General features: G+C 44.1%; 1 protein-coding gene across 2 annotated transcripts in view; it reads left to right on the forward strand.

Moving 5' to 3' along the window:
• The first annotated feature begins 1,000 nt into the window (after positions 1-1,000).
• Positions 1,001-14,335, forward strand: part of LOC116399049 (receptor-type tyrosine-protein phosphatase gamma-like) — a 540,858-nt gene continuing 527,523 nt past the window's right edge. For both annotated transcript variants that reach the window (XM_031875879.1, XM_031875880.1), the window contains exon 1: positions 1,001-1,597. In XM_031875879.1, coding sequence (XP_031731739.1) covers positions 1,504-1,597 — 94 coding nt within the window. In that variant the 5' untranslated portion in view covers positions 1,001-1,503. The remainder of the gene's footprint in view (positions 1,598-14,335) is intronic.

Here is a 14,335-nt window from a genome sequence, read left to right on the forward strand (position 1 = left end):
TGGAGAAAATGGGAAAACTGCAGCTTCTGATGCACACATGTTGACATATAGGCCAGTGGTATATCCAGATGTGTCAAAGCACAATGACATGCCAAGACGCCACCTGCGTGGGCTTACAGGCACCCCGAAAAACATAACTGTCTTTTTATGCATTTCATACACCGACACAGAAGGAGAAGTAGAGGGATGGCTGGGCCACAAAAGGTCTGTACCTGGCCTGCTCCATCTAAACGGACTGCATTTAATCCAGAAGTGTGACTGCTCGCTCAGCGTGCAGATGTGCTCAGCTGGTCCGTTATGACAGATTTAGTGCCTGAACTAGCTACCATATAATGTATATCATCATTTTATATCTGTATACAAAAATATCATAGAAAATGAGTAATTGTAATGACACCCACGACGGAGATGTGTTTACCTTTTTGAAGGAAAATATAGCAAATGAAACCTTATACATTTTATAAGAGTTCTTTGGAAATGATCAAATCTGACTCACTTGACAGGGCCCATTCTCAGCCCAACGAAATGTTGGAAGGCCCCCCCCCCACGGTCCATATTTACGCCCCAGATTTAATCATCTTTTAATTTAACCTTTACTTGCCGTCATAGGGATAGAAGTGTATAATCACGGCATTATTTTGGTTAAGTTTAGTGCATTGATTGATGCCTTTGGAAAAGTCAATAAATCATTACAAAACCAGGTCCTTCCATTCTTGGCTCCTTCTAGGACAAACTCTTCTGGAATGGTGAGACGGGGGTGCTCTGTCTAATGTGGATCTATTTTGGAGTCATTAATATGAACAAAAAGCTCGAGGATCCCCTGGGAGCTCATATCTATTATTACCTGTTATTATGGGACATGTGCTCGCTATTAAACTGAGCGAGTGTGCGTCTGAGGCCGGCGCTAGGATCCAGAGGAATGACCTCTCTCTCTCTCTCCCCATCCCTTCGCTCTCTCCATCCTTTCTCTCTCCCTCTCCCTCCCTCTCTCTCTCTCGCTCTCTCGCTCCCCCTCAAGACTGTTTTAAAGTCTCTGCCAGACTTGGGCTCACACGCTATTTCCTGGATGGACGGAGGAATGGAAAGCTTCCAGCGCCTCTCTACCACCAACACCAGCACCGACTCTCCCCTCACTGTGTGCCCGACGAGCGCTGCCTCCACCGCCGCAGCCGCAGGAGCGACGACGCGCCGTGTGGACCGTCGCTGCTAGTCTCCACCAACCCGCTCTCACCTCGCTGAACACACGCTCCTCCACAACCAGCGGTACCCGCGTGTTATGCTCATATCCGGGGATATCGGGTTTTTTTCGGAACGGAAAGACTCTTCACTGGACCTCTGAACATCTCCCCCCCCTCCACCACCACCGTGCCCGGTCTCCTTCTGCGCTCCGTCTCCGGCGCTGCTTTTTACGCAGCGAAGGCGTCGCTGAATCGCCCGCAAAAAGGGAGAAACTCAACAGTTGTTGCGGCTTATTGTTTGCATGTCGACGTGCACATTACTGCCATGTGGAGGCTACTGCATTCGTGTTGTTGCTGCTGGTGGATTGTCTCACTCATTCTGCCTGCCTTCGTGCTCCTCCGGGCCGAGTGTCATCCTGGTAAGTTTCACACCCTCCAAGTCAAACACTGGGCTTGTTTGTTGCTCGTGCCCATGAAGGAATATGGTCATCACTGTGTTGTTGTCGGGACGGATCTCTAACAGGCTGATAGAATAAAGTCCCCTCATTGAATATCCTGTAACGGGGCACGACGATTGGAAACTGTCGGACACGCGAAAAGGCAGTTAGTTAGAGGATTAGTATGCAGCAGAGTGACCTGTTACAACCTCCTCATATCCAACTCGATCATAGGAGCGCGTGTCCCCTGCTTTCCCTCTCTGGAGGAACGCAGTCCTCCCTCTTTCCCCCCTTTAACTCGTTAAACAGCAATCAAACTAGGAAGGAAGATACAATGGTGTGGTTGAGATAGCTTTAAGTGAGCAGTAGGCAGGTTGGTAGTTGGGTCTGAGCTCTGTGTAAATGCAACGGGGAAGGTGTGATGCCTTGTCAGCCAAAGCCGTTATCTCACCGCCTGAAGCAAGACAGCAGGGCTGTGAAGCCGCTTCACACACTCCGCTGCAAAACCCAGAAAACTGCATTTGAGGCTTAAATCTGTGCTGAGGAGGGAGCAGACCTCGTGCCTGTGTTCGGGGTCGTAGACCCCTCAGAGGAGTTCCACCAACAATCAGATGTGGCTCTAGATACCCGCATGGCTGAGGAACACTTTGCATTTTTAATGGTGAGAAACCAAATGCTTTCTTTCTCTAATTGGGCTAATCTCCAGATATTACATAATATAATTGAACTGTTTCCCACATTCATTTAGCAAAGGGAGCCCTCTGCTTGAATTACAGCTAAACCAGAGAACCCTGGGCCCTGGACCCCCGTTTGGTCCAAAGCCTCAGGAGCCAACACCTGAAGAGGAAAAACACCTCTTCTATTGCTTTTGACTGTCTGACAGTCAGGAGGAGGAATCTATTGTATCAAATTAGAAAATAAATCCAACAAATCAAGTTTGACCTTGACCACAGTGTCCACGTGCACTACATGTGGAAGAGCCAAGAGACGTCTCAGACACTTCCACGGGCTGTCCAGCCCTATCAGGGCTTAATGCGTGACAGTGATGTTCTTGTGTTCTCCACCAGCCTTCAATTAGATTCATATTATGTGCATATATGATCATATCTTACAAAGGACCTCCCTCTGTGAGCATCTTTGTCGTCCGATATCAATCATTATTGTTAGACAGTATTTAATAGACATATGGACATAAAATAAATATCCCAATATTTCGAACCAAATCCCTCTTTACTCTGTCATTGTTCTTGGCACGACTAATGGTGCTTCAGAGGATTCAATTACAAGACAAAATAAGCAAAGAGAATGATGGAGGTGTAATGTGGAGTGATAGTTTGTTTCACTCAGCAGAGCACACAGAGAAGCTCACAGATGTGATTCAGCTCGTAAAACAACTAAACGGTCCATTTAAAATGGAACCCAGCCTTCACACGACAATAAGAGAAACCCCCCCACACTGTCCGAGTGTGTCACGTCGGGAGGTTGACAGCATATTGATATGATATCCGGCTCTGCTCTCAGATTGGTGTGTTAGAGCGCGTGAGCTTTACTAATTCCATTGGAACCCGTCTCGCATTGTGGACTCCTACTGGCCCCCCAACCCGCAGTCTGAGCGTGTGTCGGAGCTGTCTGTAGATGTGACCCGCTAGTTGGACTGTATCAGCTGGCCTAGATTAGCTCTGGTGTTTTATGAGCCTTAAGAGACGTCATTAAACACACAGAGTGAGAGTCAGAGAGCAGAAGATAATGCTGCCCTGTTGACCAATGAACACAGTCAGTGCTTTAACAAATCCATCCCAGAATGCCGTTCGGATTGATAGACAAATAGATAGATGATGAAATTTATGAAATGGTGCTTGTTAGACATTCAGGGGTTTTGTGCCGTGCCTCTCCACCCTCTCTATTTCTCATCTCGCATTTCTATCTGATCACAAATCTGGAGAGACATAATGTTGACTGAGTGGAGAAGTGAAAGAGAGAGCTGCTGGGAGAGAGGGATGTGCTGATGGATGGATGGAGGCTTAGGTAGACGGATGGAGAGCAGTCTGTCCCACAGGTTGAGAATTCATTTATTTGCAGTGAGGATAGTTTAGCTGGATGTTCTTCACAGACCAAATATTCAAAATGAATGAAACCAAATGGATCAATCCTTTTTTTAGTAAAGATGTCGAGGTTATTAATAAACTAGCTCATTAGCAGAGAGAACAGTCTGTTTTCAGTGTGTTAATTGAAAGGAAAAGTAACACATCGAACAGATACATTTAATGATTATATCAACAGTTTTTTTATTTAAAAAAAACAGGAAAAATAAATGAATAATCTGCCTGCTGTGAGACAGGGGCGGGGCTTCTTGCATGACAAGCCTAATGTCAAAAGCAGCTGCACTTTGTCTTTTGAAAGATAACAAATTAAAGCAAAAATCTAAAAATATCATTTTGGGTTGGGGGAAAATCTATTTGAATGAAATATAAACTAAGGAAATATAGCAAATAGCAATAAAGGAAAAGATGGACAGATATTCAGCTGCCTGCTTGTGATGCTTTAGCGACATGACGGAGATCTGTGAAAGTGGACATTGTCCCCAAAGGACAAATAATAATAATCTCTGTCTCTACTTGACCTCGTCTCTCTCCCCTCAGCTGGACCGCGTGTTGTCATGATAGTGGAGCCCGAGGTGGCTGCTTCATGTTAACGGCTGGCAGATGATGTAGAAACAGAGATGAGTGTGCTTCTCTCTGGGTATCATCATCCGCAGGCTCTCAGCGCTGCTCTGCTTACCTCCGGCCTGCTCCTCTTTTCTATTAATAAGAGTCTTATCCAGGAGATCGCTTTGGAAAAGCGCAGCAAAAGGCAAGATCGGCTTTCTGTAAAAAAACACGTCACCCGTGGGCCACATGCAAATGTGGATGGTTTTGGTGGCCGATGATGTATAATCAGCTGTATGTGGTGTACTGGACCTGCTCTGTTGTGGAGTGAAGATAATAAAGGGGAAGTTCTGAACAGATTCTCTCTTGTGCCATGTCAAAGATGGTCTTTCTGTGAAATACAGCCATACATACAAATACATCCAGACATTTAGCATGTTGGTTCATTCTGCAGTTGTATTGAGTCCTCAATTGTTTATTTTTCTTCAAAAGAAAATAAAAATAACGACACCCCTCTGGCAGTGGGGTGTCGTTATTCCAACTTGTTTCCAATACAAATCAGCTGGTAAAAGAAAAAAACCTAACAAACAAGACAATCATACTAATGAGAAAAATTAGGATTTAGATTTATGAATAAGATCCCATCAGGAATACAGGATAATGGAGATGCTTGGCTGTGCTGATGTGATGTGAAGAGTATTGATGAAGAGATATGCGGTTATGATCAGGTTCAGCAGTGTTACTGTGTGTCTGTTAAACCCCATCTCTCATCCCCCTCATGTATGTTGTTTCCTGCTCTTGTGATCAAAGTAAGTTTAAAGAACTTAGCTTTCATTGGTTCGTTCATTAGACCTGAGTGAACTGTGGTAAAGATTCTCACTCCCTTACAGATTAACAAACCACATGCTTTGGAAAAAAGCCCTAGAAAGAGCAGCTCGGGGCCCCGTGAGAAAGGTGCCAGTGATTTATCTCACTTCATGTACATGCACTTTTGCATCTTTGAAGCGGCTCCCTGTGATTTCCTCAGCGTGGAGGCTCGGACGTCCGCAGTCACGGCCTCAGCTCTGAGCTGTAGGTTTGGAGGGGCGTGGGTAAGCGCTTCATCCTTGGAGCTTTCCAAGAGTAGAATGCATTGTTTTCTCCGGAGTCCACCTGAATAATGTCATACCTCGCTGCAGAGCAACACCGGTAATGATTCAGCCAAGTGCCTGTAGAAATACAGGGAGATTGTGCCACGCTGTCGTGTCTGCACCAGTGACCCGACTGCTGCCAACACGCCCCCAGTCGCCCACATAATGGCCGGTTTGCAGTCATGCAAACATCTGTTTTTTTGGGGGTCTGGAAAGCTCAGAACATCCCCGCGGGGCGTCCGCTAGCTGACACAGAGCATCACTTTCCCTTTTCCGTCTGTGGCGTGCGGTGTCAGCGTCGAGGCATCACGCCGCTGTCACTGCGCTGCACTTCAGCCCTGGGTTAACCAAACACACAAGAGAGACGGAGAAAGACAAGAAAAGGGAGAAGACAGAGGAGACAGAAAGAGATGTCTGGCCTTCAATCTGTCGCTCTCTGCTGTGAACATGAATGGGCCCCGTCGCTCCTGGCCAGGAGGAAAAACAGAACAGTCATTGTAATCTCACAACAAGCGCCTGAGCTAACACATGTTTTCACGCCCACAAACGCACAAACCCTCCTTCCATCTATCGCTGTCTCTTTCCTCCCCTGCTCTTTTTAATGCACCCTTCTTTTCTCTGCTCTGAGTGTGTATGCGCATACACATGCACCTTCCCTGCTTCTCTTAAATCCAGGAACAAATGAGACAAGTGGGTTTGTTAACCATTCTAAGCAGGTCTCCGTGTCACAAACCTTTTCTCTGAGCCTTTTTGTCGCAGCGATACGGGGAGAAGGTTGACATTTAGGGAAGGGATTGGATATGCTTCGTGGCCCTCGGTTGCCAACATTATCATCATCATCATCTCAGTGCTCGGCGAGCTATTATCCGGCCTCCGCTGTGGCCGGGAAAGCGCTTGCACGTCGGCTCGCGGGTCACTTTATCAGTCAGTGAGGGGCCTGTCAACACCGTCCCAGCTTTGCTTAATAGATTGATTAAAAGATAGGGCGTCATGTTTGTGTGTGTGAATGTAAGATGCAGCGGGGGTGGGAGGGGTGGCGGCAGCCAGTTATCCATGCAGGATGCTGTTTGGTAGCTGTCGCCGTGTCATTAGGAGGGAGCTGCCTGAGCGAGAGGGACCGGGAAGCAGATAAATGGAGGAAGAAGAAAACATCCTTTCTATCGGACTATTGATTTTTAGCGGGAAATGATGCTGTTTTGTTGCACAAAGGGGGAACTAAAGATAAATAGGTCTGATAATGATAACAATAGTAATGATGATATTAAGTGCCGGAGCGCTAATGATATCTCAGGAACACCATGAGCGAAGCCGAGCACAGAGCGTCGCCTTATTTTGTTTTTCGATCAGCGTTTCCGCTCAGCTGAGCGTGCCTGTTAGCTTTTTAATCTGTTTCTCATCAGAATTTTTTTTATTTTTTATGAATTCATAAGCACGTGGCCCCACAGTGCAGCGTGAAAAAGGAGGAGAGTGGGAGTGATGGAGCTGTCTGGCCTCCTCCTCATGCCGGGCCCCGCTTCTCTCAGACGTAATGGGTTGCTGAAAGTAAAGCGCTCTTCAACCACCACCAGGCTTTCACTTATCTCCGTGTCTCCATTGTTCCACTTCATTGTTTTAATCAAGTCTAGAGCCGGATTATTTGGAGGAGAGAGGGGGTGTTCCCCTATCATTTTCTGGAGGGTGCCTCCTGAAATTTTAGCTCAGTCAGGCCTGTGACAGCATCGCCCCCCCCATCTCTCTCCACTGTTCTCGTTCTGTTCATTCTGCTTTGCTAAGTCTTGTTTGCTTCCGGCAGGGTTTTCGTGTTGGCTGCCATGTGTTCTGCTTCCCTACGCCATTATCCCCATCATGCCTCTGAAGCAGGCGTTTCATGCGACTGACTAATGCTGTTGGAAAAAGCCTGGATCCTGCATCAAACAAACTTTGAAGTAGTCTCTTTCCACGGTAGCTCCAGCCGCATAGTCTTTAAAGAGAACCAGCAGCAGATCACGCTGCACTGCTTGCGTAACGGATTTGTACTCATCAATGAGTTTGACATTTCTCTCAGCTAGGCAACAAGACCTGTCTATCAAACTCAAATATTTTTTTGGGAACCACCTAAATGTGTTCATAGCTCTGAGTACAGACAAATCACAAGTACTTAACAGTGGCATTGAATGTCTGGGTACATTCGTGATCTTGGTTCACTTATCTGATCAAAAAGGTTTGCCGATTTCAGATGTTTTAGTTCGATACAATTCTTGTCCAATCGATGCTTATGACACATCCAGCAGACACACATTTCTAACTCTGGTTTGGTCTCCACCTCCTCCTAACAAAGTGCCGGGCTGTTTAGCTGCTCAATGCTGCACTATTAAGGCCCTATGAAATCTCCTTTCCACAATGCATTTTGCCATTTACATTTTTTGGAATTCTGTGTTTTAGGATCCAATCAAATTTTTCATTAGAAAAAGTAACTAACCATAATAGTGAATGTTGCCCCATTTTCAATTACTTTGTAAATAAAGTGCTCTAAATGAAGCTGTTGGTGTCTAATTCCTCAGTTCTTTGGATAACTTAAGAGGCTGTGTGAGCCCCTCCCCTTGGTAAAACACCAACACAGAGAGCAAAGGACAGAAGCACCGGGCCCCGAACATAACGGCACTTTTTTTCTCTGTATTCAACTTAGCTGCTGTGACAAAATGCTCACAATAGAAGGGAAAACCATGAATTTCCCTAAATTCCATGATATTTTGCGTTTTACAGTCGATTCCTTTTTTATTATCACATTCTGCCACTCCGTCAGTGGTTTCCACATCACAGAAATCACATGGCCCTTCATTAGTGCCCCATCCACAGCCATCGCTAACTGTGTACAGTGGGTTCACCAGTTTTTCCTCACTGAGAGCAGCTGTCTGCTGCAGCTGGAGGTTGAGGGTGAACTTTCCTGCCTGGAGAACCAAGACAAACAGCAGGGTCGGATGATAACTGTGGCTTTGTCGCCACAAAACACCCCTTTAAAGTCTTTTGATGCGTTGTTGAGAAATATGTTTGTGTTTGTCAAAGTGAGGAATCAGAAACAGTACAGGTTGGGTATTGTTAGCAAAACTCCAGTACCTTATTGACACCAGTATAAAACTAAATGGAGCGTAACCCAGCCCTACGGGCAACAACTACAGAGTTAACGATTAGTTGAACGTACTTCTGGCAAAAAGAGCCCTTGCACTTCTTTTGTCTCCATTGCTTCTTGGTGAACCAATAACTGCTGCAAGACAGCCTGGCAGGCTGCGGTTGCGTGCAGGCAGAAACACAACACAGAGAGGGGAAAAACAAAGAGAAGAGAGAAAGAGACAGAGACAGCACGAGATGCTGATGAGAGTGGAGAGGTGTACGCAGCCAAGCCCTTTTTTTCTATTTTGCTAAGCGGGATGCCAGGGGAGCTTGTGTGTCACTGTGCCGGGCCGCTGTGTGTTAAAAGGAGCTTAGACTGACAGGCTGTCCACCGGCATGGAGGCTGACGAGCCTAACCGACGGTGACACCAAACAAACACCGGGAGGTGAGACAAGAAGGAGATGAGATGGGAAAACAAATGGACACGACAAAAGCCAGAGAGAGACTGCACTCCCTCCCCCCCAACATCCAAAGTGGTGACACGGCCAGTTGTTTCACAAGATGTAAGATGCAGTTTGATGGGATATTCCTGACAGAGAGGTGGCAGACGGTCGCCAGGTGGTGGTTCTTTTGGCCACGGGCTGCAACCTCCCCTCTTCCACCACCTTGGCACATGTCAGGACTTTCAGACACTTTGTGTTCTTTTGTCAGGCTCGATAGGTGGCCATTCACTCCGGAGCTGTGACAGCTCGCCGATACACCAGTGAAAGGTGTAGATGGGTGTTCCTGCCATTTCCCACAACGTTGTCTCATTTTGAATGTTGAAATGCACTTGACTCGACTTCCATCAGTCATCCCTGCTGACAGAGGAATGGAAGCAGCTGCTTTCTCCGTGAGAAAGGTGAAAGAAATGTCCCCACTTTACTATGATATTGGTGTGTCAGTCAGACAACGGTCCTCATGTTTTACTGAACAGCTCAACAAGCCTTTCCCTCACCTCCTCCTCTTCCTCTGGGCCCACTACCTCCTCTCTGGCCTTTTTCTGCAGTCTTTTATTTCTCTTTGACCTTCCACTGTTCATGTCTCCATTCTTCCCCTATAGTTTTTCTCTTTTTATTTCGTTCTTTCATTTCATCTTGTCATCCCTTTGGCTCCTCTTCCTCTCCTTTGCATTCTTTTTTCCATTTTTTGGCCATTCTTCTCCCCACATTCTCTTTTTCATTCTGTCTTTGTAGTACATCCACTCATTCTATTCTTCAAACAACTTCTTTTGTTCTACCCTTTTCTTTTCATCCTTTGTCGTTCCCTTCATACCTTCTGCCCTCCATTTATCCTTTTATTTTCTTTGTGTTTATAATAATGTTGCTCTCTCTACTACTAAACCCAGAGTTTGTACTACTACTTGTTTTCTTTTCATCTCTCCTGTCCTTTCCGTTCTTTCGATCATTCCTTCTTGTTCATACAGCAGCATTTGGTTCTCTTGCCGGCCCCCTGGGTTTCTCTCCTCTCTGGTCACAATAACATGCTTCTGTAACCAGGGATTATTATTCTGAACACAGCCCAAACTAATGGCCATAAAGTTAAATCCCATTTTTCACCAGAATGGAAAAACGTACACACACACACACACACTTATTTTACAGTTGTTAAGTGCTCACAAGGTAGCGTTTGCTGTAAAAGTCATTAATTAATAAAGCATAGGAAATTAAGATTCTGGAGGAATCTCAACGTCGGCGTCAAGATGCAAAGGGTTGGACACATAAGGACACCTTTTAAAATCTCCTCCTTAGCTGTTAATGAGGAAATAAATATGATAGTATCATTTTATGAAGATAAAGGGCCACCACTGGCTTAGACACAGAGACTGAGAGGAAACCAAGCTCTGGCTATTTACAGCCTGCATCTCATCATCTCATTCATTTCCCATCAGCGATGATCGTCTTTTACTCAGCAGGTTAATTGCTGTATCTTAAGCAACCACATGTTCACACAAGTGGGAAGCAAATACAGGAGAACGTAGATGTTAGACCTTAAGACAAGTTCTCCCATTATGAGTATGACTCAATAATTTACTTTGACATCCACCGGGTCTCAGTCTGGGACACATTTGAAAGATGTGGGAGTTCATCAGGCAGCAAGGTCTAATGAAATGATGCTAATGAGTTACACCATTGGAGGTGAAGGATCTTGATCTATAGTAGGGACTGGGGAGTAAAAGCTTCTGCTCCTCCCAGGTCCATCAATCTGTTGTGGTTCTGTTGGCAGCATGGCTCTAGTGATGGAAAAGTCAATCAGTACACCACTTGGGTCCAGGCTGAAATCATTTGTAGATATCAGCTTCATTTTGATGAAATTTGGTACAAACATACGTGGTCCCCAGAGAATAAATCCCACTGACTTTGGTGGAGCCCAGACTTTGGTCCTTTTGACAGCAAATGGATTCAATTTCAATTCAATTCAATTTATTTGTATTGGCCAAAATAACATTTAATTCAGACGTTCAAGTTCCCCATGGGATACATTGTAATCACTTTGGCAATATACTTTTAATTTAGCTCCATCATCAGTTATATATTTGGAATATATTTTTGTTTATGAACTAATGTAGTTTATAATAGATTTGTTCTTGGCTGTCCTTGTCATAACTCATCACTCTACAATGTATAAAACTCTTGAGTTGCCTTCTCCCAACATCATTTTTAAATGTGTACATTTCAATTACATTGGTACCTTTCTCCTCTAATTATCAATGGAGACACTCTGTAAAGCTCTTTTTTCGGTTTCTACAGTCTCTAAGTCAATAGGTAGGAATGCCTTTGTGTTTAAAGCTCACTCTGATTGGAACAATCGCCTCAAAAATGAGCTGTCTTCTTATTAAAGGATCAGTTATGCATGTCCACAATGACATCTCTATAATTATGTCTTATGACTTTATTACTTAATGCTATCACTGACATTAATGCTTTTCTATAACCCATGAAACCCATTTTCATGCTCTGCTGGAGTATGACCTCCAGATTTTGTATGTCTTATTATTTAATTTATAATTTTTTAAATTTTTAAGTTGTGATATTTAGTATCGTTTATTTGTCTTATTGTTGTTGTTTAGATTTTTGCCAAATGTTTTGTCTAATTGTGCTTGTGTTGTAAAATCGTCATTGAGGGCCCTCTCGATACGAGATGGTACATCTCAAGGGTTTTTTCCGAATAAAGGATTTCCATTAATACCTGCAAAACTACATTACAGACATTACAGACATTTAGCAGACGCTTTTATCCAAAGCGACTTACAATAAGTGTATTAAACATCGGTTTTCAAGAGAACTACTAGTCACCAGAAGTCATAAGTGCATCTCCTTTGTTAAACAAGAATCGAAGAGCATAAACCAGAGCAAACGTACAGTGCAGAAGCAAACTAATACGAATACAATAAGTGCAACAAACTAATACGCATACAATAAGTGCTAAGTGGAAGGCTCAGGGTAGCACTAATCCCATTCCCATCAGCCTTAACATGCCAACACGAGAAATAAAGATGGCGGCCGTTCCTGCTGGACATTAGCACGTAAACATGCTCAGTGTGAGTATGTTAGCATTGTGATGTAAACATTTAACCCCAAGCACTGCTGCTAGCAGGGCTGTAGACTCTTACCATAGATGGAAGTAGGGGTGCTGAGGAGATGGCAGCAGCCCCTAAAATCTGGCATTATAAAAACCATCAATTGATTGTTATAATGTTTTCGTCTTTCTTACTGGGACATAGGCTATATGTACTGTGGCTAGAAAAAGGCAGGATTTGTTTGTTTATTGTCATATTTATTAGTACATTATTATATTTACTACTCTGTGGACTCAGCCAGTCAGACTTTTTGTATCACGGCGCAAACAGAATAACTTAAGACATCAGGGCACAGATCATCCTGAGAGACAGAAGTGGAGACCTGATACACAAACTCCCTGTGATCATGTAATGCTGTATAATTCTGTGGTTTATCACTAAAGTGTACTACACTGCAGTCTGAGGTCTCTGAAAACAGAAACAAACAGAGTGACAGCTGACTCATGAGAACGGGTCCAACGTGGGTTGAATGCATCGGCAGGCCCATGTTAAATACGCTGTGGTTTCACATGCGATAAACGGATGAAAACATAGCTGAAATAACTACATTATGATGCCGATTTGAAAATTAATCTGAATTCATGCTTTGTAAAGGGCTGTTTGCAAGACGACAAGTGAACAACTTACAGTTGAATGGAGTTTGGATCAATCCGTGCTAGGCTATGCTAACTTTGTAGCTAGATAACATCATCTAGGTATAAATAAGGCAGCATTGTCATTGTTAATACCGTAGACATGGTTTACACATATACAGAATTATGTCCGGTCTCTGTGACCACAGACAGACACAATATTTCTGAGAATTATTTTTTTCCCCCACCCCCTCCACCAATATCTCATAAGCAGCTCCCAAATAAAAGTCAATGCCTGTACCCCATCTCATGGCTGCACGTGATTGATCAGATATTTACAAAGGGAGCACAAACCTTCTCTTCAGCTCAGTTCTTCTGGTGTTGTGCACAGCTTCATCGAGCCACTCAACTGGGATCTGTTCAGAGTCAATGCACCAGCGTCAGCCCAGTGAGATGAAGTAGTACATGTATATATGTGGCACTGTTTCTAGCTCATTATTGACCATTAATGATTGCTTCAGGAGTTAAGATTTAGGTGTTGATTTAACTTGAATGTTTGAATGTATTATACGATATAACATGCATTAATAGAATTTTGAGGAAAGTTCACAAACAACACTGCAATTAAATGTTTGATAAATGTAAATATACAACATATGTTTTCACATAAAGAAAGATAAAATACAAAATAAAACTGTTAAAAGACACCAGACAATTAGTCAAAAAGTGCATTTCTCAATCTATACACAGTAAACTGATCGTGCCTTAGACCTTGGGCTGCTCACAAGTCTTACGTTTCTTATTGGATTTGTTTTGTTAGCAGTTGTCCTCTACTTCCAGACTTTTTTCCTAAGCAGTGCTAAACACATCGTGGATCATTGTCTGTTTTCGGCCAGGGCTGGTTTCAAGCCTGGATTTCCACTCCCTTCCTCCTGTGTAGGCAGTGGAAATAAAGGCAGTGAATAAAGAACAGAGAGAGAAAAAAATCCCTGCATGCCAAGAAGTGTTGTGTCACACACCGAGCGCAGAACAGTGCAGAGCCCTCCTCATTAAATTCTTGCAGTGGCGTTGGTTTTTCCACTTTAATGCTTGGGAGATACTGGCTTCCTCCTCAGAGAGAGAGATGGGCACTTGGGGGCCACCGAGACAAGAGCATAGCCCAATTTGTCTTAGTTCCAGGGGGAGGTGCTTTAAACAGCAATACTATCTCTTCTTTCTAATCTCTAGTGACCTCACCCTCGATCTTACATCTCTGTTGTGCTGTAAGATTCTCTGGTCTTTGGTGCTCGGTCCTGTACCAGCTGGCTTATTTGACTTTATGTTGACTGTGTTTGTCTCTCAATCTCCAAGCTAATTCTCCCCCTGACCCCATGTGAGAGAATGGTGGTGGAGGAGTTTACTTTCCTCTGTAAAGTTCCTTAGGCCCTTGTGTTGTCATGGATTAACATGGAGACATTTGACAACACGTGACTTACTGGTGGAAACAGAAATGACTCTGTCAGATTATTTTTGATCCAGTTGGGGATATCACCATGTATACCAAATCCCATAGCAATCCATCCAATAGTTGTCAAGATATTTTGCTATTAACTAAACATGTCAACAATACAGTGGTGCGAAATGGGAAGTCAGAGGAGTGTCAAAGTATATCATCTAGGAACCATGA

The sequence above is a fragment of the Anarrhichthys ocellatus genome, unplaced genomic scaffold, assembly GCF_004355925.1.
Source record: "Anarrhichthys ocellatus isolate YVR2014 unplaced genomic scaffold, GSC_Weel_1.0 scaffold99, whole genome shotgun sequence".
In the NCBI taxonomy this organism is placed as follows: Eukaryota; Metazoa; Chordata; class Actinopteri; order Perciformes; family Anarhichadidae; genus Anarrhichthys; species Anarrhichthys ocellatus.